At 33.6% G+C, this 25,469-nt stretch overlaps 2 protein-coding genes across 4 annotated transcripts in view; both read right to left on the bottom strand.

Moving 5' to 3' along the window:
- LOC135849759 (octopamine receptor beta-2R-like) overlaps positions 1-4,452 on the bottom strand; it is a 32,164-nt gene extending 27,712 nt beyond the window's left edge. Inside the window, exon 1 of one of the 2 annotated variants that reach the window (XM_065370327.1) lies at positions 4,169-4,452. The gene's annotated coding sequence lies outside the window, so the exon portion shown is untranslated. The remainder of the gene's footprint in view (positions 1-4,168) is intronic. The other variant, XM_065370328.1, reaches the window with a different exon arrangement.
- Positions 4,453-17,699: 13,247 nt separating this feature from the next.
- magu (SPARC related modular calcium binding-like protein magu) overlaps positions 17,700-25,469 on the bottom strand; it is a 30,488-nt gene continuing 22,718 nt past the window's right edge. Inside the window, exons 6-14 of one of the 2 annotated variants that reach the window (XM_065370325.1) lie at positions 23,030-23,347; positions 19,480-19,581; positions 19,327-19,398; positions 19,109-19,234; positions 18,906-19,016; positions 18,687-18,753; positions 18,383-18,485; positions 18,123-18,291; positions 17,700-18,050 (exon numbers count right to left, since the gene is read on the bottom strand). In XM_065370325.1, the coding sequence (XP_065226397.1) occupies positions 17,968-18,050; positions 18,123-18,291; positions 18,383-18,485; positions 18,687-18,753; positions 18,906-19,016; positions 19,109-19,234; positions 19,327-19,398; positions 19,480-19,581; positions 23,030-23,347 (1,151 nt within the window). In that variant the 3' untranslated portion in view covers positions 17,700-17,967. The remainder of the gene's footprint in view (positions 18,051-18,122; positions 18,292-18,382; positions 18,486-18,686; positions 18,754-18,905; positions 19,017-19,108; positions 19,235-19,326; positions 19,399-19,479; positions 19,582-23,029; positions 23,348-25,469) is intronic. The other variant, XM_065370326.1, reaches the window with a different exon arrangement.

Genomic DNA, 25,469 nt, shown 5'->3' with positions numbered 1-25,469 from the left:
GTTTGTCACGTTTTCTGATTTGCTGATTTCCAATTTCAATTTGGGTTTCTTGGTGTCAGCTCCTCCCCCCCCCCCCCTATACTTCACGATGGGGCCCTGAAATTTACAAAAAATTTGGGAAATTTGTGTGACCTGCGATTTGTAGGATTTTTAGATGGATTGGATTAGAATTTAAATATACATATTATGTACATACTGAAGTATTTTTCTGACATAAACTTTCTTTCCCTCGCAATGAGCTCTCAAATTTTACCCTTAGACCATGGTGAAGTGAGCCCACAAATTTCGAAAAGATTGAATACTCTTGTCATCTATGAGTTACTAGCTTTTTAGAGGTTCTCTTAACCCCCTCCCCTGCCTCATCATCAATTTCTCCGTGAAAACTCTTCAAATTTGAAGTCAACGACCCTCGAAACATACAAATCGATGTGTCATCAGCTTATTTGACTCAAATTTTTGATGTACTTTCCATCCATTACCCCCCCCCCAACCGTTCATGTATACGATTTTTTTCTGTCAAATTTGAAATCCAAGACCCTCAAAACATAATATCCGAATACGTTAGTCGAGTTTTTGAATTTCAGCCATTTTGGGGAGGGAGTCTTTCAGACCACTGTGAACACCCCCTCCCCCCTCCTATGCAATGAACTGCGTTTTGAGAAAATTGGGGGAAACTTGAACGGGTCGCGTATTCTGTGGTTTAAGTATTATTTTTTGAGAAGTGCTGATATCGAATTTCGATTTACTCACTTTTCTGATACGATGAGCCTTCTGGATCTAGCCAAGAGTCTTGAAAAAAAGATGACCTGTGGTTTGCACGATTTTTAGATGTCCTGATTTCGAATTTCAATTCTTTTTTTTTTATATCTACCCTCACCTGGACCCCGGGATGAGTTCACAAATTTCGAAATGATTTGAAAAATTTTTTGCGACTTTGGTTTGGTTGATTTAAAGATTGTCGCTTTATTATTTTGATACGAGCCCTCTGGGCCTCACAGTGAATCCCCAAGTTTCAAGTGATCTGTGATTTGCTCAGTTCTCACGTGTGATAATTTTGAATTTAATTGATTTTTTTGATAGAATCCCCCCCTCCAAAGTCTTAGTGAACCCCCAAATTCAACACATGGTTCGTACTTGGTTACTTTTTTAGTAATCAAGTTACTAAAGTAACCGAGATAAACTTTAAGTTGATCTCATTATTTGTCAACATTTCTCGATAATCTCGTTCCTTTGCTGAAGACTGCCACTTCTTTGCAGAACACTCCAAAAAGTACGTATTTATTTCCCCAGTAAAAATCACCGAGAAGTTCCGCCTCATTGCCCAAAAAAAATTCCTAAAAGTCTTGGTTTTTGACCGAAAAGGTGTCCAAAAAAGTACCATTTTTTACAAAAATTTTAAAATCTACTTAAAAACAAAAAATCCCAAAAATTTCCAAAAAGTCTTGTTTATTTTCAAAAATGCCAATCGTAAAGTCTCTGAACTTTCTTAGCCAATAATTCACAAAAATTACTAATTTTTGCTAAGATTGTCAAATTCTTGCTTTTTTGATTTTTCTTTCAAAATGTATGTATCCTTCAAAAGTCTTGTTTAATTGAACATAGTAATTATTTGCCAGAAATTGTCAAAAAAGTATATTTTTTCCAATACTTACCCCTAATCAATTCCCAAGAAGTTTTTCTTTTCACTAAAATTGTCCAAGTCTTGCTTTTTCCCAAAAAATTGTATAAAACCCTGGCTTTTTAATAAAATTTCTAAAAATTGTAAGTTTTTTTTTGCAAAAAGTTGCAATGTCTTCAACTTTTTTTCAAAAGTTCCTTCAAGTCTCGTGTTTTTGTCAAAAATTGCCAGAAACCCATTCCTCTTGTTGAAATGGTAAATCTAGTTTTATTTTGCAAGAATGAGGCTTTTTTTGCCAGAAAGTCTCGATTTTTTACTAAAAAGTTTCAAAATATAGTTACCCACTTGAACTTTTTAGATTTGAAAACCAGAACATCTGAATTCTTAAAATGTATAATTATTCTGTTCTCTTTTTGTAAATAATTACTTTTTTTGGTTTGCTTTTTGGAAAAAATTAGGTGGAGCCTTCTCAAAAAATTGAAGAAATTTTGCCACCTGTGGTTTGCTGAAACTTCAAACATCCTAATTTCAAATTTCGAGACTAATTTTTTTGATACACTAGCCCTCTAGAGAATCTGAAACGAGCCCTCTAATTTGAAAAAAATTGAAACAATCTTCTAAAACCCTTAAAGTGCTTGGAAAATTCAAGTGATCTGTAGCTTGTTAGATTTCCAAACGAAACGTGCTGATTTCTAATTTCAATTTTTTGAAATTTTGTATCAGCCTCGTAGAGCTCGCAGTGAGCCCCAAAATTTTCAAAAAATTGGAAAGTTGGTATGATCTGTGGTTTTTTGTAGGCTTTTACTCGTAGATGTGCTGATTTCCAATTTCAATTCGTCCTCTTTATACTGTTGTTCAAAAAAAATGGAAAAATTCATGGATTTCGAGGTGTTCTGAGTTCAGATGCCAATCAATGTTTCCGATAACGGCTTCCGACCCGCAATGAGCCTCGAATTTCAAAATAATTGTAAGGTTCGTACGATTTGTAGTTCGCTATTTTTTCGTACGTTCTCATTCAGGATTTCAATGTGTAGTTTTATGATACTTTTGCGTACTCACTTTCTTTTCTTCTCAATGAGCTCCCAAATTTCAAATTTTTTGATATATACGTATCCCTCATGGTTTTTGTTGGCGCTGGTTTAGAATTTCAACCCCCCCCCCCTCTGATACTTCCTGCATGAGCTTATTTATTTTGAAAAAATGAAAAAAAAATTTGGTCACCGATGGTTTGCTGACCGTTCGAATGTTCCTCTTTCAAATTTCTGCTCAATTTTTCGGTACCAGCCTCCCTGAGTCTTGCGGGAAGATCCAGAATTTCCAAAATTGAAAACCCATGTACACCTGTTCGTTGCTTTCAACAAATTTCACTCTCCAGGCTCATGAAAAGAGTGTCCAAAATTGGAAAACTCTTATTGTAACCTACTCATGGGTATGGTTCTCCACGTTTTCAAGATTTGCTGACGTTTCGAATCACAATTTTTGGCCTCATTTCTAGTGACGAAACTTTCGAGAAGGTGAGGGGAAGGGGTTGGGACCGAACCGGTGCCGACTGATATTGGAGGGGGAGGGGAATACTAATTTTGCCGATGGAATATCACTTATAAAAATTTTCATTTTTTGTTTAATAGAAAAGAAAACAAGCTTGAGCGAAGCAAGGACAAAAGCTTTCGAAAGTTTCTCTTTCATCACAGGCCTTCTTTTGCTGGGCCCTCCAGAAAGCGTGGGCCTGAGGCAAACTGCTCTCTTTGACCCCCCCCCTCCTCATCACGACGGCACTGGATATCAGCTTTCTAGGCCTTGCAGGGAGCCCTCGGAATTTTCAAAATTGGAAAAACTCGTATGACCTATGGTTCATTACGTTTTTAGGTTTGCTAATATTTATAATTTCGATTCATTTAGGGGGGGGGGGAATCAGCCCTTTAGGCTTTGCAAGGAGCCCTCGAATTCGCAAAATAGGAAAAAGTCGTACGACCTATGGTTCACCACGTTTTCAGATTTGCTGATATTTCGAATTTCAATTCATTTTTTTGGATATCAGCCCTCTGGGCCTTGCAGAGAGCTCTCGAATTTTCAAAATTGTAAAAACTCGTATGACCTGTTATTTACCTCGTTTTCAGACCTGCTGATCTCAAATTTCAATTCATTTTTCTGACATCAGCTCAGTGGGCCTCAAAATAAGCTACCTAATTAACAAAATAGCGAATTCAGGGCCATCGATGGGCAATACGAGCTCGGAGCAACTATCATCCCCCTCTCCCTCTTGAATATCGTATACTTGCATTCGTCGTTTGAAATCTGCTCAAAATTTGACTCACAAACATCCGTTCCAAGTTTCCAAAAGTTGAAAGTTTCGACTTCAGCTTGTACCTATTACCTACTTACGTATTTACCGCGAGTAAATGGCAAATGAAAAATTACGCTATTGAAGGAATCTCGTTGTATTGCATCGAATCGGGTGGCAATTAAGTAGGTACTTATATGTACTTACGCGAAAACGTTAATATACGAAGTACGAATTAAAATAATTATTTATACAAAATTCAAACGCACCGAGTAGGTATCTGCTGCGGGCGGGCAAACGAAAATAATTATTACGATACGCGCAGAGAACACACACAGAGTATACACCAAAATATACAGTATTCACGTACGTACGTCTACGTACCTATCTAGTATGTACTCGTACTATGTATTTTAACTGTACGATTACGAGTGCGAATACGAAATACGAAATACGATTGGAATCGCGCCGCGTATTAATTCAAGGCAATATCACTTTATCACGAGTCACTGACGGAAGACATACTGACGCTAGAAGTATCCGAAACTTCCTGCACTGCGAATGAAAAAGAAAAAAAAAAGAATCATTCGACTTTTCACGATACGCTCGCCAGAGTGCGCTGGCGCTCGAAATATCTTCGAGACCCGGGAAATTTTTCATTCACCACCAAGAAGTGGAATTTTCTTTTTCTAATGCTTGGGTTGCGCGAATCGCGCTTTTGCCTTCACCTCGCACGCTATCCCTATCCCTGTCCCTGTCCCATCCCATACCGCCTTCGTATGTACTGTACTATCGCTCTGCTTGACGGCGTCTTCACCGTATACTCGTAGGTACTATCATATCATTCCCGATTTCGTACAATACTATACCATGCGATTTGCGAATTGCCAATGGCCCCATATGCAGCGACCAGCGCGATAAGGGTACGTGAAAGCTCTCTACCATGCTGCACCACCGTACGGTTTTGCGTTCGTCGAACGGGAACGTCCACCTCTCATGCTAGGCACAGGCAGGCAGGTAGAGGTGCTTATGGTTTTAACATTTTGGTAGTACTACGAACTGTTGACCGAAACCTCGTGACTTCACGTTGGCACCATCGGTATCATCGACGTTGCGTTTTACACGAGCATGTGGCCAGTGGCCAGTGGCCTAAACTGACCATTAGGGTGTATCTTTTTCATATTTATGGTGAAACATTTCTTTCTAAATTATTTTAATCTTTGAATTTTGGTCTATCTTATTACAAAGGCACTATTATAATGTTTTTGATTTGCCCTCCTCCCCTTCCACCCTCACGATGAAAAAGTGGAACTTGGTCCCTCCCTAAGTTGCAAGTTTTATTGTAACTAGATGAAATTGCACTAGCCAAGATTATTGCTTGAAGGACCAAGGGATTGACTTTGGTAAATTGATTACTACATATATTGGTGTTAACCTTTTCACTGCTAACAAGGGAACCCTCCCACATGATAATCTCCGATTTGAATGAAACTTGGACTGGTGGAAAGAGGACCTCAAAAAACCCCCATCCCCCAATTTTCAGCTGCTGAAGTTGATTTTTCGATTTTTGACGAGCGTTTGAAGTTTTGTGTACACAGGTAAAGTTGTTCTGTAAATTCGAAAAATGGCCGTTTCTCCCCACCGCATGAACTTCAGCAGCTGAAATTTTGGTCAAAGGGTCTATGCTTGATACCTAATTGACTAATACTACCGCCGGCCGGATCTGGAATTATCATCAGAAATCGAATTTTTTGCCCAATTGCTGGTTTTTAAATGCCATTGAAAAATTTGAAAAATGAGTCAATTAAGCTCTTCTAATGAACTTCAAGGGCTCAAATTTTGGTCAAACAGTCTCTGCCGAATACCAAATCGACTCATGCCATCATTGGCCGGATCCGGCCATCCGTTCAGGAAACAAGATTTTTTACTGTTTTTTCCCATGTTATGAATGAATTCAAGAAATGGCCGTTTCTCCCCACCACATGAATTTCAGCAGCTGAAATTTTGGCCAAAGGGTCTCTGCTTGACACCTAATCGATAAGTACTACCGTCGGTCAAATCTGGAATTATCATCAGAAATCGAATTTTTTGACACATAACATGAGAAAACGTATAAAAAATACACAAAACTTCACACGCTCGCCAAAAATAGAAAAATCAACTTCAGCAGCTGAAAATTTAGGGATGGGGTTTTTTGAGGTCCTCTTTCCACCAGTCCAAGTTTCATTCAAATCGGAGATTATCATGTGGGAGGGCTCCCTTGTAAGTTAGGAATGATTTTGCACACCCCCTGTGCTAAGTTGGGGTAACCATAGGAGGTGCTTAGGGGGACTATAGTTACATAGAAAAACGCGTATTTACCCCTATCAGTAGGTGTAAAATTTTTTCAAGACTGATTTTGTGAATTTGAGGGTAGATGATGAAATTTTTTGAAAAATGGTAAAATCTCGAAAACTATACGCGTTTGAATGGATCAAACTACCTCTCTGGAATGGAAATTTTGCGCACTACAATTTTAGTCCTCTTCATTTTTTTCATAAAGTTCTTATTTATGACGTTAATAGATAAACACTTATTTATACCTATGCGATTTTCAATGTTTTTTTGTGTGTGTAAAATGAGAGAATTGATGGAATGCTCACAAAATTGGCAAAATCAGATATGCAAGTTCAGATTACGAAATTACTGATGAACAAGAATAATTCTATTTGTTTTGAATAAATTGAACACAGTCAGTTAAAATTTCTGAATTGAAAAAAAATGTAAAGACAATAATAGCATATGTAAAACTGTTACCACATGATACAATATCAATACCTCAGAACGAATAGCATAATATAAAAGTACCCATCTCTACCCTAGGAAATAATACTATTCATCTAAAGTAGATCATCGCAGTACTTCAACAACATACCTACAGTAATACGTACTTCGAAAATAATAGCATACAATTTTAGAGAACATTCGAGTAATGCATAATACAACATTTGGTAACAAAAATTTGAAATAAAATATCAAACAACATCCGATTCCCGAACATATCTATCAATATTTCTTCATCATATGAAATCTTTCTAAACATGCAGGCATACAGGGTGCCCAGAAATATTGTGAACCCCTAAAAATGAAAGTTTTCTGCTAAATATTTCGGTTGGTCACAGTGAATGACATAATAATGATAGCACATGATTGGTTGTTGGACTGGAGAGATAACATTCTGCCAATCACACTTATGCATCAAATCTATTTATTCTATTTCACGTTGCCAACCTATATTTCTAATGAAAAACTTTCTTTGGGGTTCACGATATTTCTGGGCACCCTGTACATAAACCTACATTGCATGGTTTGAATTAGCAACATCAAAATTGTGACTTACAGGTTGAAAAGTTCCGACACTTTTCCACTGTTGACTTGGTCACGTAGCCATAGGATTTGTAGTAGTAGATGTTCCAGCAATAGCTGATGGAGAATAAACACACAAATTTTCAATGAACGTTACCCGAACAGAACAATATAATGCTCTGAACAAATGAACGCTAACTCAATAAAATTATTCAATGTTGTGAACAAAAAATAAGAAGAAGAACAGAACAGAAAAGAAATCGTCTTGTTCACCAAGATGTAGGAGACGCAAATGCTGCATTATCATTGTTATCTTCACTTTCATTCATCTTCCCTATCAGCTGTATTGTCCTCTGTTTTGTCACCAAGACTATCAAAGTATCAAAGCCTCAAAGGTAGTTATAATCTCCTCAATTTCATCAATGTCATCAAAAAATCGTCAAGTGGATCATCCATGATGAATCTAGCACTCTTTACTAGTAAAAATATTATTCCGATCACGAAATAGGTAACAGAAAACAATTCATAAGCAAATAATTATTTCGCCAACAACGTTCAATGCTTACAAGTTCGAAGTAATGAATGGTAGAAGTAGGTAGAAATGAAAAAAAAAATGATCAACACATTCAACACACCAGGGAACCATGGAGAACAGAATCACCTAACATATGAAAGCAAGAAATACCAGAGAGCGCGATGTTGCCAAGTTTTGAAATGAAGAAATGAAGAAACATATGGCCTGTGCTAAGTTAGGGTAAGAAAACTGTCCAAACACGAAATTCAACCAAATTTTTTTTGTTCTTTGGTGCATGCAAGGGTAAGGGAGGGTTTATTTTCATTTAATTTCATGTATTTAGGTGTCAGGAATGATACTACATAGTTCATAAAAAATAGTAAATCTTTCATTTAAAAAATAAAAAACCAAAAAAAAAAAAAAATCGAGTCCATTTGAAACCCACTATAGTGGCTCGTAGCATGACAGGCAAGTTTTTCAAAAGCCACTATAGGAACTTGACAGAGGGTCACCGCGCTAGTGTCGCCTTGTTTCTGATTGGCTGATGAAAGGTCCCCGAATAAACATTGGAATGTATTGTTGTGAAAATTGAAGGAAAATTGTTGAAAATTGCTGATAACAACGGGACCTTTCGTTAGTTCCGGTGTTTTTTACTACAATTTCCTAGAGCGCGACAGTTGTCTTGTCAAATCCCTATAGTGGCTCGTAGCAGTGAAAAGGTTAATTGCCAATTGACATATTGAAAATGAAACATCCAACAAGGGGCTTTATAAATAAAGAAAGCAACATCATGGTTGCATAACCATTTTGCCTGATTGTTAGCAATTTTGGTGGATGTTGTGTGTGGTACAATTCTAATTCTATGAAGGTGTTCATAGATCTTTTATTCGATTGATGCATCCATTAAACAACACAGTAAGAAAATTTTAATATTTTATTAATAATACTTGTAAAACATACTTCAAATTGATATTTAATTGAGAGATGCTTCTCATTTTATAAATGTTATAGACATAATAGTCGACTGCATTACTTTTATAAATTAAAATAAACAAACAGTACAAACACATAAGGATTACTTTTACAATGAACAATTATTGCAGTGATGGTGTGATGTACAGAATGATTCACATTCCAATACTCTCCCTTCGTTTTAGCACATTGCAAAAGAAAAGGACCCAAAAAACATTAATTAGGTAATTCTAGGAATAACAATACAAAACTTTGAAATCTAAGAATTTAAAACTTAACTTTGAAATCTAAGAACATAAAACTTGAAAAATTGAGGTTTAAATATAACTTTTATTAACAATGAATAATATAATGACTAATTTATAATAATTGGTAATAAAGAAGGGGATGAAAACATCAATGAAATAATAGTGATATGAGGGAGTGATTGAGCAATTTTAATATGTAGAATGAGTGATTGAAGTCAAATTCAAACCACTGTAGGTAATACATATATACAGAGTTGCCCAAAGGAACCTGACACATGTGTTTTTTTTTGTAAATAGAGGAGAGCTCCAAAGACTTGGACAAAATAACTAACCAGCAGTAAAAAGTAGAAGAGTGGAAGTTTAAAACCGTTTATTTTTTAAAAACAATATTTGATAAATAATGGCCATTGGTTGAAAAGCAATTTTCAAGCCTTTTCATGAAATTCTGGGTGACTTTTTTAACAGGTCTGTATCAATCTGGGCTATTTTGTGGCGAATGTTGGAGGGGCTTCTCCACAACCTGTAATGGATTCATCTCGGCATAATAACAACAATTCTGTTCATTTACTGCGCCGTGGAGGTGGAAGTGTGCTTTGTCACTCATCATGATATCGTCTAGAGAAATCCCACCTCTGTCAATCATTTCAAGCATCTTGTTTGCGAATGTTGAACCAGCTTCATAATCAGTATCTTTCAACTGATGGAATGATAAATCTTCCTTGACCATTCAATGAAAATAACTGTGAGAAATTTGAAGAGCAGCTGCATGTTTCTTACCTAAGCAAGAGGGGTTCTTTAGAAGAGCGGAGTGAACTCTTTCCACGTTCTCTGGAGTCCGGATGGTCCGTGCATGGCCTGGATATAATTCTGTGGAACCGCAGAGGTGTTCATGGATCTTTCATTTGATCAATGCATTCATTAAACAACAAAGTATAGCTGGTTTTAATATTTGATCAATTAAAATAATGTCAGGACAAGATGTAAAACAAACTTCAATTGACGTTTATGTAATCAGATAAATTTCTCCTTATACAATAATGTTACAGATGTAATTATTGATTATAAATTACTTTCACAAATTAAGATTAACCAATAAGATTACTTTTTGCAATGAACAATTTGAATAAATATTGATCTTTTGCAAATCATCTTCATAGAATCGGCCATGTATGAGATGTTTTTTTGCAACATCTATTTCCAGTGAGAATATAAATATTCCTTTTTATTAAGCACTGCATGCGAGCATTCGAAAGGACAAGTGTTGAGTTTGCAGAATCACAAGAAATATAGCAACAATCGTGTGATGACTGATGAGAAACTTTTAAATGCCTAAGACCACAAAACTTTAAAAATTAAGGATCAAACATAACAATAAATAATAACAATGACTAATAAACAGGCAAAGATGAGTGAAAGGGAAGAAAAGATCAATTAAGTAGAGGAATATGAGCGATTGACTGAGCAATTTTAATTGAATGAGTGATTGGACTCAAATTCAAAAAATGCTCAGAACCACTTCTATTTGAGTGGATCCAGGTGTTTTTATTGCATACTAAAATAAATATCTTATATTGTCACAGCATGCATCAGTCTTTGTGAAATATAATTATATAATCAATCTTCTTTTGCGTTGCTTTCACTTGGATTTCATAAGTTCTTGGATTGATATTATGTTATATACTCTCAAATTACATTCTCTTGTGATTGTCGTTGGAATCCAAAATAATGAAACTCACAAGGGTATGTAGGTATACATATTTCATCTTCAGTAAATTTTGAAGAAGTCATCTTGAAAATAAAGTACACATATCAGGCAGAAGTTTTTCATCTTGTAGAGTAGAACGAATAATACCCATCAAATCTAACAGCTGAAGCACTAATATCGTGTTTCACAATCCATCCTTGGAAGTGATTCAAGAATTGATGACGCTGAAACATCAGTGGATGTAGAATGCCATAAAGGTTGATTGTGTCAATCTGTTTGAAGGCAGTAAAACTTTCAGTTGAACCATTTCACTAGTTGAGTTGGTTGCAAAATTATTCTATTGACAAATATTGTGCTATTGTTCATTGTAGATTCACAAATCAGTTTCTAGTATATTAAAACTGCTTCCTTTCTGTTTTTACACCTTCTGTAGGAGGTGTTGTATTCGCTAAATAACTTTTCTCCACCATAGCAATTAATACAATGATGTTTGAAAAAATTTCAAAGTTAAGTTAACAAATAAATGTCTACAGGCTGCACGTTCACCAAGAATATATTCACGCTAATTGACTTCCAAAAAAACCAACCTCAAATGAAACTTGAGATTTCACAAATTTTAATTTTAAATCTTAACAAACTTAATGATTAACAAACAGTAAGTAAATTCACCATTATTACATTTTAGTGGTTTCAAAGCAAAATTAGACAGCTTTTTGAAGCCATACGCAATACTTATTTTCATCTCATACATACTTGATTCTTTTCAACCATTCCTTCAAAATTTTTTCATCTCTAGGAAGCCGGAAAAATAAAACATTTAGTCCTTTTCACTAGGTACTGAATGAATTGCTGCAAATGCACAGTCTTTTACTCAACTTCTCGCTTAAGAAAATGGGCATAGATGCGTTTGCAAGAGAACACTTTCCTGTATAACTCATACCTACAACCACAATACAATCACTGTTTGAATATTCCTAACACCATTGTTCATACACCAGCTGATTATTAGAGTGGTAAGAACAATGGTAATCTCTATCTACTCATCTAGGTACCTAAACCTTCGCATCTTCTCTACTATCTTTGTACCTATTCATGTTCTTTTAACTATGAAGCAGTGCAAAATCCACAACCGATTCTCTTTTAACGTCTGAATGTGCAAACTTACATTCCTTTATAATGATGCACGCGTAGAAAAAATTATTTCTACGTAGGTGGCCTTCTTTTGTGAAAATTTAAAAAAATAAGAATTAGCAGAGAGATGTTTTTTGCAACATCTATTTTCAGTGGGAATATAAATGAATTGCAGCGAATGCACAGTCTTTTACTCAACTTCTCACTTAAGAAATTGTGCATAGATGCGTTTGCAAGAGAACAGTTTCCTGTATAACCCATACAACCACAATACAATCATTGTTCGAATATTCCTAACACCATTGTTCATACACCAGCTGATTATTAGAGTGGTAAGAACAATAGTAATCTCTATCTACTCATCTAGGAACCTAAACTTTTGCATCTTCTCTACTATCTTTGTACCTATTCATGTTCTTTTAACGATGAAGCAGTGCAAAATCCACTACCAATTCTCTTTTAACGTCTGAATTTGCAAACTTATACTCCTTTATAATGATGCATGCGTAAAAAAAATTATTTCTACGTAGGTGGCCTTCTTTTGTGAAAATTTTAGAAAATAAGAATTAGCAGAGAAGAATTTCATTGAGCATTGAGATAATTTAACAATTCACCATGTTTCCAACTGTAAATGCACCACAACTTTACTTACATACATGATTTGATTTGAATAATAGAAGAACATCTCTCACAAACGTTTCAGAATCTTTTGCAAGCATTTCTTGAACAACTTCTGATCCTCAATTTCGGAATTATCCTGCTTGGCTTCATATTCTAACACTGGCTGTACTATCCGAGCTAGCTGAGAAGTTGCTTGAGTACCTTTTTTTTTAGGTTTCATAAAACCTTTCAGGTTGTGCTTTAATCTGGTAACATCTAGGAGTCACACAGAAACGCATTTGAGTCATCAGATAGGTACATGAAAAAAAGTGATATGCATGAATTGTATAATAGGTATACTGAAAAATAAACTTACAGTTCTTAGCCACTATTATGTGTCTCAGGTTTTTTTTCGCGTTTCAGTCCTCTAAATTTTTCTTGCTAAACACATGGTCTGTTGTAGTTGTCCTCAGATGAGGAAGGAGGAGTCTTCATCGATACTACTGCTAATTGCTTCATCACTGCTACTGCAGTCAGTAGCCACCTGAAAATTAAATTGCATAAAGTAATGTGATTGAATCAATGTGCGGACTTGGTACAATTTCTGTACATTTTTCTACATGGGTAATGACATCATTAACATTGTCCATTTTGTTAATAAAAAAATTAATTAAAAAACTCTCATAATTACTTGAATATGAAGTGATGCTACTTAACTTTGTTTTATTTTCACTTGGGCACCAACGCAACAGGAGTGTGTGTCTTATGCGTTTGTACCCCAGCCTAAATGAATCACCGTTCGAATCTGGTGGTCAATTTCCATGATAGGTTGAAGTTAAAATTATTTCCTTTTTCTACCTATTCATCGTAATTCAACTCCAAGTTTTCATCTGTAAGCATACACTATACAGGGTGTTCAGTGAGTAGTCGAACGAAACTTCAAATTTGGATGCAGCCAGGTACCACTGAAAAAAAAAGTTATATGAAGGTTGTTTGCCTATCTCTAAATTTGAAGGGGTAAATCGCGTTCTCTGAAACTAACGATTAAAATTTATTTTCGACCTCTGGCGTTGGTAAAACACTGAAAACTAAATAAAATCGCGTATTGTGATTTTTTGACTAACTTGCAAATTGAAGGGGTTGAAATGAATTTTAATTTCAAAAAACAGCGATGAAAAGAATTATTGCGGAAATAAATATGTAGTACATCATTCTGAAAATAAACAAATTTTGATACTATCAATTTTTTTCCAACTCTGAAATTTTTGATGTATTTTGAATTGAATTGACAATTCGGAAGAAATTTGCGTAAATTTATCAACTTACTCGTACATGCTCTCAAATCTTTTTAAATTTCAAAATTGGAAAAAAATTGATTGTAACGAAATTTGTTCATTTTTAAACGTACTGTTTATTTCCTAAATTATTTCTATCATTACTGAGTATTTTTTTTTTTTTTTTTTGAAATTGAAATTCATTTGTAGCCCCTTCAATTTGCAAGTTGGACAAAACGTCATCATAATTATGTGATTTTGATTAGTTTTCGATGTTCTACTCACTCCCAAGGTCAGAAATGAAGTTTGACTGTTGTTTTCGAAGAACGCAATTTGTCCCCTTCAAATTCGAAGATAAGCAACACCTTTATCATTTTTTTTCTTTTTCAGTAGTACCTATACCTACCCGACTGTATCCAAATCTGAAGTTTTGCTGACCTCTCAGGGAACATCCTGTATAGACATTAGACAATTGTACATATAATTGAGGAAATTTGCAAATTTTTCTGACCACACTTTGTATTGTTGATAAGGTGGTACGGCACTGAATGACGAACAATTCGGATTACTTTGTTCAATTCCTTGGAGAATTTCTTGGAAGTTTAGCGAGATTGTGGATTTTCTTCGCTGGGTATATGCTTTCAAAGTTACTTGTTTCTTGGCTTTTAAATCAAAGTTAATTTTCCTTTTCTTCGCAGAGACGAATTAATATTTAAGGTTTTCTTACCTCTATTCGATTCAACTATTCTTAGGTTAGTAATCTTTTTTCTTCTTTTTAATTAAAAATTTAATGAAAAAAATAGATTTAATTGTTTGTAAAGAAAAGAAAAGAAAAGTTTCAAAGTTGAAGCTTTCTTTTTTACTTTTCGTTTAGACATCTTCGATATATTTTTAATGGTTTAAAAATTGAAACCGTTCTCTCGTTTTCAACACACTTTGATTAAAATCGAATTTGATATACGTAGGTAACCGAATCAAAGCGTGGTTAAAGCAGTGTTTAAGAAAGTTTTCATTTTGAATCTTCTTTTTTTTTAGTTGGACTCTGTTTATGCCAATAGTAATAAACACTTATTTTTTCATAAATTTTTCATGATTAAAAAAATTGATAAGGAATACTTATGCAAACAATAGTACCTACTTGAGGGGGGAAAAAGTACTTGTCCAAATACATTGGTGTTTGAAAATGTCCTGCCGAAGTCCTGCTTTTTCATTTTAAAATTCAGTGACTCCTAGATCTACCTAGCGTACTGAAAAAGAAGCAGAAAGCGAGCGACCGAGCTCCTAATACTTGGCAGGAAAATCGATAGATGACGCGCGTACAGTTGTACAGTTGAGCTTTTGTTCATTTTTATAAATTTTTAAATTTTTAGAAATTCGTAATTAATTTATACTCACTCCCTTTCCAAAGAAAGGCACCACTGAACCTATTTCAAAATATAGTTCCTCAGTTTGAAATCATATCGTTCGATATGGCACAGGCATAATTAATGCAAAATATTTGCGAAGAAACAGTTTCAAAAACACGAATATAATCGAAAATGAGCGATTTGAAAATTTTTAACCGCTCAGTAGAACCCTGAAAGTGGTCTTGGATTTTGATGGTCCATGGCCCAGGTCGACGTAGAATCTGAAATTCTGTATTTTGGAACTGGCCCATTTTTCCAAAAGGAGGCTTAGTTGAAGCCAAGCGAAAAAACGATAGTTTTTTTTTTTGAAAATTCCCTTCTTTGAGGACTCACATTTGCCCTCCAGGGACACTTTCGGAGTTGAAAAATCATTTGAGTAATTTTCAACTAAAGAGTGAAGAAAATTCTCGCACGGAGAAAGGGATCGAAATCAAAGAATGGTCTTCAATCGGCAGTGATTTAAAATTTCATTTTTTTTCTGATTCAGAATCTCAATCTTTTAACGAAGCATTTCATGTTAATTTCAAAATATTTCTTTTGTGATGATTTCAATGGAATTTGTTTGCAGTGATTCAGAATGAATTTTTCCATGATTATTTTGAATGAATATTTTGTTTTCATGATAGCTTGAAGTACATTTTGTTTGTAGTAATTGTGATGATAATGAATGTTTTTGTATCGATTTGAAAGTAGTATAATTTAATTATAGTTCGCGTTTGGTTTCTGTTCATAGATGATCGTGAGTTTCTGTCGAACTTAATTGATTTTCAATTGGTGTTGCACGTCATCGTGATTTTAAAAAAAAGATTATGCAGTTCGTGAGTGTCGAGAAGCTGATTGGCCTTTTCAAGATTTATCTTTCGATTTATGCAAGTCTCGCCTTCTGCTATAAATTGCAGAACGTCTCACCTTTTGTCTTTGCTCATAAAAGTCTTTGTTTCTTGCGTAAAATTCTCGTATTTTTTTTGCTAGGAACAGCCGAAAAATCAGGTTTGTTTGGAAAAGTTGTGAAAGAGTCTCACGTTTTTGACAATAATTGCAAAAAAACGTGATTGTTTTTCCAATAATTGTCAAAAAAATCCTGCTCTTCTTCAAAAATTAGCCAAATTCTCGTTTTTGTTGTTTTCTTTATGCTAAAAAGTCTCGCAATGGAAAGTTGATTTTACCTTCGAAAATTTCCAGAAAATATCGCTTTTTCCGAAAAAGTTGCAAAGTGGTCTCACTTTTTGAACACAAACTTGAAGAATAATGCTTTTAAAAGTGAATCACTTTTTCGTTAATATTTGTCATTCGAAAAGTCCTGCTTTTTGCTGAAATTCTCAAAATCTTTGTCGAGTTTCATCAGGTTTTTATTGGAATTTTTTTTTCCATATTCTTTTTTGCATAAAATTCAATTTGAGAGGGTTTTTGTGTTTTTTTTCTGCATCAAATGTTTCGCAACACGTTTTATAAGTTTTTGATTAATTTATCGGACTTTTAGGTTGTTTTTTTTTTTACACAAATTTTCAAAAATTCAATGTTTTTATGCTTTTTTTGGGGGGGGGGGAACATGTCGATAATATCGCGAATAGAAAATGAAAATGGCGGCTTCAAAAGTGTTGATTTTTTTCCAAAAATTACCCAAAGACCTGAAGTTTTGCGTTTCTGCCTAAAAATATTGAAAAGAAGTATCGCTTTTCCCTAAAAATTGCATTTTTGTTGCGAGAAATCGTGAGAAGTTCTCGTTGTATGCTATAAAAACTCCAAATAGTCTCAATTTCTTTTCTAAAATTGACACTAAAGTCTCACTTCTTGCTCAAAAATGTCAAAAGTTTCACTTTTTCATCAACAAATTGAAAAGAGGTCTCGTTTTTTTTGGTCAAAAACTGCCAAAAAGTAGCCTCATTTGCTCCTAATTTCGGTAAAAGTACCCACTGATTTTGACGCAATTGTCAAAATAATTCTCGTTTTTTAGCAAAATTGCAAATTGTTGCTTTTTCCAGCAGAAAATGACAAAAAAACTTGTTTTGATAAAAATTTACGAAACATTTTTTTTTTACCAGAAATACCAGGTACTTTTAGCTGAATTTTTCCTCCAGGTGGGACATCTTCAAAAACTCCTGCATTGGAATTGGAATCAAATATTGGAAGTTTTTAAAAAAAATTGAAGGTTATTAATGTTCTTTTTATTGAAATTGTGTTCCTTTTTTTGAAGTAATTAAATAGGCATTTTCCCTGTTTTTTTTTTTTTTAATGAAATTGGAAAGACTTTTCCATTAGTAGGTAAGAAATCTTGTTTGTGAAAATATGAAATAAAAAATTGCATAATCATCAGAAAAAGAGTACTCTACTATTGACATTTTTTTCTCTCGAAATGAAAAAAAGTAACTCAAGCAACCAAACGTTACTTTCAGTAATTTTAGTTATTTGATTACTTATTAAAAAAATAACCGAGTATGAGCTCTGTTTGAATTCTAACGACAGCAAAACCTGCAAGTAACATGGCACAAAATTATCACATTCGTTGAATCTGAAAATGGTCAAATTTCCAAGTTCAATCCTGAGTATGAACAATGAACACGAAGTACATCGTCAATTTATGCACGAACAAAATATTAACACAGAATACTTTTTGCCTTCGTACCACAAAAGTTTTTATACAAAATTAAGTACAAAGAGAAAAATTTCAACATGGATGAGTAATCATGAAAATACATATTAGATTATTAAATCTAATTTTAAAATGAAATCTGTCCAGCAAACGTAAAGTAGGTAATGATAAAATAACATTGTAGTTTTACGCTGAAAGTCAATACGGTTGTCAAAAAAATACGTAAAAAAATACCTATACAACATAACAATTGAAAAAAAAAAATAATAATAGTAATAATACATTAATCTTCTTCGTCTTTCAAGTAAGATTCGGGATTAGGACCTCGTCGTCTAGGAGGATTTGACGACGAAGGTGTCTGAACTGCTGGAAAAACATGAAATGAAATTAGCAAAATATCCACGAAAACATTATAGAAACACACTGTCTACCACGTACCTAAATTAGCCGGTGTTTGTACGGTTAAACATTGGATCCATTCGTTGATGGTGATTTCTTGATCGTGATTAGAATCACAATACCTGGGTAGTTTCCGGCCACATCTTCGTAGTGTATTATTGGTCGCCATCATCGAACGAAACACCTTCCATTCTTTTCGATCGAGTAACTGAAATGAGTACGTAAGTGATTCGGTTAGGTACGATCCAGTAGATAAATCCAAATGCGTATTCTATAAGATACGAGGAGTTCTCTATTACCTTATTTTTATTCGAATCTAAACCATAAAATCCTAACGAAGCGGCGTATTCGTTACTTCTTTGGTCCTCTTTAGCGCTGACTGAAGCGTCTATATTTGCATTACTGAAACATGAAATGCAAATACCATCATCGTAGTGTAAAATGAATGCCAAAATATTTTCGTGTTTTCGACTTGGAGTCGTTATGATTTTTCAAGTTAGTACCTACGTCAGCAGCATAGTTAGAAGTTGAGCGATAGCTTAGTTATTCGCCATCACACGTAGGCTAACACGCCAGCGCAAAAATTTATTAACGAAAGCTTACCTCATGTTTTGACGGAAAAATTCCATTAGATCTTTGATAAAGGCACTTTTTTGCTCATCCGGGCATCCTAAAATATATTATAATATTCGATTAATTGAAGAAAAAGATACGAAACGTGGTAAAAATATGTACAGACTTCACGAATAATACGTGATATTGGATCGAATGTTGGATAAGTTGCCTATTCTATACCCCGTGAATACGTTGGTGATTACCTACCTTTCATTGGAGGAGGTAGACTTCGAATATTATCACAATTAGGATGGGAATTTTTAGAAGAAGTTCCCGGTATTGTTCGACCACTATCTTCGGAAACACACCAACAATATCCTGACGAAGAATAAAAACAAATTGATACAAGTCGTAAAACATCCAATAATATAGGCAGTTATTTTTTAAAACAATGGGAAATAATTATTCACCTGTCGATAAGAAACATTGAACTTTTTTATATAGTCCTTCCGGAGTACAATCTGGTATGAAAAGACCCATATTTCCATGACTATACTCTTCCATGGCAGATTTCCTTTCAGATAAGCAATCTTGAGCTACGAAGATAATTTGTAAATTATTGTACGTTGATTAGAGAACCTCTCAGGCTCGGATGGGAAAATAAATAACAACTCGTATAAATAGTTACCTTCTCCATCGTTATCGTCGTCGTCTTCATTGGCGTTATGTTCGTTCAAAGGTAACACACTTTCTTCCAAAACTGGGTGGAAAAAAATGAGATAAATAAAATTTCATTGAAGATATCGACAGAATTAAAACAGACTAGACTACGTGCACTTACTGCTAGCTGGGTCACGAGGATCGTGTGCCTCAACTTCTTCAATTTCTGATTGATCGTCTTCTTCACCGGTAGATTCTTCAGTAGTTGTTCTGACTTGTTCTTCTGTGAACAATTTCAGTGAAAAATTAACACACTCAATGCTCGTATTCAATTTTTTCAACAAAAAGTAAGTTTGGTAACCCAAAAAAGTGACAAATGAAAACATGGAAAAAATGTTCTAGTTTTCAATTTTAGAAAGTTAGACTATTTTGCAACTTTTTGGTACAAAATCGAATTTTTTTGGAAATTTTTGGCAACAAAATAAAAACTTTTACAATTTCTTGCAAAAAAAAAAACTTAGAAAAAAGCGAGAAATTGACAATTTTAACAAAAGGAAAGTCTTTAAGGCAATTTCTGACGAATGAAAAGTGAGACTTTTGGACAATTTTTGGTAAAAAGTACTGATTTGACAATTTTAGCAAAAATGCAAAGTATTTTGAGAATTATTGGCCAAAAAGTGGTATTTTTTTGAAAAAATAAGACTTTAGCAATTTTGCTGAAAAGTGAGAATTTTTATAGAATAGAAAGAGCAGAAGTTCATGAGTGCAAGACTTGACTATTTTTGAAAAAAGTAGGACATTTTTTTGTTACTGAATTGAAGCCCCCCCCCCAAAAAAAACCATATTTTTCGGAATTTCTGCTGAAAAAGCAAAACTTGGGACTGTTTTTGGAAAAATGTGAAACTGTTTTGTTTGGAAAAATTAGCCATTTTACTTAAGAGCAACCATTTTTGTCATTTTTTTGAAAAAGTGAGAATTCCTGACAACTTCTGGCAAAAAGAAAGACTTGTCAATTTTAGCCAAAGAAAAGGGTTTTTCAGAAATTTCCGGCAAAAAATAAAATTAAGACTGTTGGAAAATTTTCTTATAAAAAGGAAACTATTTTTGGAAAAGAGGTGAAATTCTTCAAGAATAGAGAGACTCTATTGCAGTTGGAAAAAAAATACATTTCTGTAATTTTGGTCGAAAAAACAAGAATTTTTGATGACTTTGAATAAAAAGTGGGACTTTTTGGAATTTTCTGCAAAAAGCGACATCAATAGCAATATTTTTCAGAAAAGAGAAAACTTTTGTGAATTTTTGAAACTGCGTTAATTTTGTAAAATGGCAAAATGCAAGAGTAAAAAGCTGGACCAAAAATTATGTAGTTGGGGGCCAAAAAATCGTCCAAAAAAAATAAAACAAACGAGACCTGTGAACAATTTTTGAAAGAGTGAGATTTTTTATAATTTTCTGCAAGAAGACAACTTTTAGTCATTTCGCTAAAAAAGGTAAAAATTTCAATAATTTTTGAAAAACCAAGATTTTTTGACAAAAAGCAAAACTTTTAACAATTAGCAAAAGGAACGTCTCTTTTGGCAAGTTTTTGGCAAAAAAGCTTCACTTTTGGACAATTTTTTTTTTTTTTTGAGACTTTGGAATTTTTGGAAAAAAGTGAAATTCTTAAGCAACTTTAGCTAGAAAGCGAGAGTGATCACTTTTTGTCAAAAAGCATGACTTTTGATGATTTCAGTAACAAAATCAGGACTTTTTGGCAATTGATGTAAAAAGTACTCTTTTCTCCAATTATGGTCAAAAAATTGAAATTCTGGGCAATTTTGAGAAAAGAATAGAATTTTTTTTGGAGTTTTTGGCATGAAAAACGACAATTATGGGCCACTTTTCTTAGAAAGCAGGAATTTTTGACAATTGAATTTTTGTCTAAAAAGTGAGATTTTTTGGAAATTTCTGTGCAAAAGTGATACTTTTGGGTTAATTTTTGGAAAAAAAAACTTGAGAATTTTTTAGTCTGGGAATGTCACAATTTTTTTATTCGAACTAATTGGCACAGGGACTTGGCACATTTGGTGACAAACAGTGAGACTTCTTGGCATTTTTTCCAAAAAGACTAAATTTTTCAATTACTTAGCCATATTAAGTACATACTATCTACTGAAAAAAGTAAAAAATCCTCACATTTTTCGAAAAAACGAAAACTTTTGACAGAAAGCAAGACTTTGACAATTTCAGGTCAAAAAAGTAATCGTTTGAATAATTTTTCTAAAAAAAGGAGGATTTTTGGAATTTTTGGACATTTTTTTTTTTGCAATCGCTAGAATTTGGAATTTTTGGAAAAAATGATTTTTTTTTTCAATTGCTAGAAAGCGAAAATTTTGAAAATTTTTGCATAAAGCAATGCTTTAACAATTTTAGCGAGAAGCAGGACTTTTATGGCAATTGCTGTCCAAAAAAGGTATTATTTTCTTTCGCAATTTTGGTGGAGAAAGCGAGAATTTTAAATCAGAAGCGAGACATTTTGGAATTTTCTTCAAAAAAAAAAATTGTGACAATCCTTGACCATTTTTGTAAAAAGCGAAAGGTTTTGTAAATTTTTGAAAAAAAAGAGTATTTTTGATACATTTTATTAGCTTAAAGCAGGATTCTGGATATTTCCAGCAAAGGGCAAATTTTCTTGGGCATTCTTAGCAAAAAAATTAGGATTCACATTTCGCAATTTTTGTCGAAAAATCGAGAATTTTTGGCAAAAACGATACTTTAAAGAAAATACTTGAGAATTTATGGAATTTTTTACTAAAAAGCAACATTTTTTACTGTGAAAAAATCAAGAAGTTTTGGCAATTTTGACATAAGGCTCAATTTTCTGGAATTTTTGGCATAAAGCGAGTTTTTGACTAACTTACTTTATCAAATGACAGGGCTTTGTAACTGTATCTCTTAAAATATTATTCATTTAGGTACCTAAACCCACTGATATCATTATCACTTTTTTTTCTTTTCCATGATGTATAAAAAAATTGAATTTTTGACAATTTGCTAAAAAATCTAATCAACTTTAGGAGCTGAAATGTAAAAAAATCGATCAAATACGAGCCCTGCACACTCAAGTGTAAAGAATAATACGAAACTTGGCAGAAATGCAACTCTTGCATTCCAAAACGTAACAAATTTTTCAAAAGAAATAATTCTAAGGCCACTGTGCTTCGATTGCTTAGGTGAAAGAACGTGAGTTACTAGATGATTTGCGATGGTTATTTTTAAAAAATATTACCGAAGAAATGCCAAACGAGCCAGGAAAATATCAATTAAAAACAATTTCAGTTCCGGCACTAACGAATGTAGAATTAAAATTACGTTCGGCGTCATTATATGAATTCGGGGAGGAGGAGAAGGAGCGACGCCAGTGTAACACATGTTTCTGTATACACACAATACTATGTTAACATTGAAAAATATTTCATCGTTGATTCGGATAAAAACAAAAAGAGAAAGACGAAGAGAGAGAAACAGAAAAAAACGTGCATTAAACGAGGAAGTTGATATGACTAATTTATTAAGCGAATGAGGTATTTGTACTGCGAGAGTGTGTGTGCGAGATGAAAACAATACAAACAAGCTGTCGAGTTTATATTGACGAAGCGGACAGTGGCCTTATTATAGTTGGCTATATAGGATAGGGTACCATACATATGTACGATGAAAGTTTAAGTGAGAAAATGTTTCATTATACTTACGATTACCATTCGTATTATCATCGTTATTATTGTTTTCATTGTTGTTATTATTATTGTGATTGCTGTGGTTGTTGTCGCTATCGATACTCAAACAACTGGTCCATTCTGGTTTCGTAATAATTGAATTCTGGTCGACGTCGCATAGACGAATGAATGCCCTGGAACATCTTCTCGGTCTTACGACCTTTTTGACCAATTTTCTCAGATCTTTGTACTCGTTCTTGGTCAGCGTGTGATTTCTGTCTTTGTCTAATTTCGAGAATTTCCATCCAACTGCTTTGGCGTCTAGACTTAAACCGGTTTCGTTATCAGGAGCAGCTGAAAACAGAAAATCACAAGAAGATGGAGTGGTTGAATTATTGTTGGATAATTTTACGATGATTATTAGCTCGTAAGTTCGAGGGGAAAATATTGAATACGATTTGGACTGGTTTGATAAACAGATTTGCTTGTTCCGAGTCCGACCAAAATTCTGATCTGTTTGAATTTGGTCAGATCGAATTGGACGGCGGGGGGGGGGTGTCTGATCTTGTCTGATCTGATCTGATCTGATCAAACTAGCCGGATCAGATCCAATAAAGGAAATCTGATTGAATATTGAAATCGAATTCGATCAACTTTCTGACCTGATTAAATCGGATTGCATCGAAAAATTGAAGAACGTCCAGACAGTTCAAAAGAACTGGGGCATAAGCTGCAGATCTTATCAGATATAACGCATTAAGATGATCAAAAATCACCGCAAAGTGATAGAATATTGGTAAAAATTGACAAGAAAAGAATGAAAAAATGCTACAAATACCTACATTAAGATTATGAGAAAACACTTTAAATACGTAGAAAAAAAAGTCGAAAATTTGTTCAAAACAATGTTAAAACGCCCAAAAAAGCAAATTAGTTCCCCTGAAGCATTTTTCCGATTTCTCGAACCGCATTATCCCAAATACATGGATATGGGCAAAAGTTCAGATTTTTTCAAAATGCAGAAAAATGCTACTTTTTTCACAATTATTGTTAAGAGCTATCTGACTTTTATTTTTGTCAGCTTTTTGAAAAAGCTAGTTCTTTTTCTATTGAAACTACCAATTCCCAAAATGTGAAAATTCCTACTTTTCGGTCAAAATTTCTATAAATAAAGTTTTGCTTTTATGTCGCAAAAAAAAATATTTCTGTCAAAAGTACGAACAAAAATCAGTTTTTGATCAAAATTACCAAAAAAATCTTGAATCTTGATTTTTCTGCGAAAATTGCGAACAATTATTTTTTTTTGCAAAAACTGTGAGACATGTCAGAAATGCCAAAAAAGATTGTCAAAAAGTCTTGTTTCAGAACAAAAAAAAAAATAGAAAAAAAAACTTTTATAGAAAGTCTTGCTATTTTGTCACTAAAAAATCTGCTTTTTGTGCAAAAATTGAAAGAAAAAAAAAACGTTCCCTTTTTTGTCAAAATAGGTAGTAAGGCAAGAGAAAAAATCTCTCCTTTTTGTGGAAATTATAAGATTCCTTTTTTGCAGAAAAACCTTTACTTTGATCATAATTTTCAAAGATTTGCTTTTTTGAAGTTTGTCGTAAAAAAACTGCATTTTGTTTCTCAAAATTGTAAATAGTCCTACTTTCTTGATGAAAATAGTAAAATGAAGGCATTTTGGTTCAAATTGAAAGAAATTTATGTTTTTTCCATCAAAACTGCCAAAATGTCTTATTCAATCTCAAAATATCAAAAACAAATTTTTGATCCAAATTTTTAGAAAGTGTTGTCCCAAAAACATTTATATTTCTCTAAAAATTGTAAACAAAAAATCAGAAATTCTACTTTTCTGTAAGAACTGTGAGTTGAAAACTGTAATTAATTGTCAAAAAAGCTTGTCTTTTCAATTGAAATAGTCAAAGTCTCCTTTTTTGCCAAAATTGCAAAGAAAAGAAACCTCTTATTGCTCAAAATTTTCAAAAAGTCCAGCTTTTTTTAAGTCGTCAAAAATCTGCGTTTTGTCAAAATTGCAAAAAAAAAATTATCAAAATTACCGAAAAATACCACGTTGTTGCTGAATTGCGAAAAATCCTACTTGTTCGTGGAGAATGTGAGTTCTATTTTACATGTGTAAAAATGGCAGAAAAAACACTGTTTCTTTAGTCAAAATTTTCAACAGATTTGCCCCCCCCCCCACCAAAAAATTGTATTTTACCCAAAATTGCGAAAAATTTTATGCCTTCAAACTGTAAAAAAAAGGCTTATCATATTGTAAAAAAAATGGGGAAAGTCTTGTTTTTTGAGCCATAATTACAGGAAGCCCCCCCCCCATTTTAATTTTGGGCCAAATTTCCATATCATTTTTTTACCCCAAAATGTTTTTTTTCAATTTTTTTTTTTTTTTTTTTTTTTAAATCACAACCTAAAAATTAAGTTTTTGCCAAAATCAGGTACTAGAAGAACCTTTTTATGT

The sequence above is a fragment of the Planococcus citri genome, chromosome 1 (assembly GCF_950023065.1).
Source record: "Planococcus citri chromosome 1, ihPlaCitr1.1, whole genome shotgun sequence".
Classification (NCBI taxonomy): domain Eukaryota; kingdom Metazoa; phylum Arthropoda; class Insecta; order Hemiptera; family Pseudococcidae; genus Planococcus; species Planococcus citri.
Note: the sequence above shows the minus strand (reverse complement) of the source record. Positions and strands in the feature narration are given on the sequence as shown.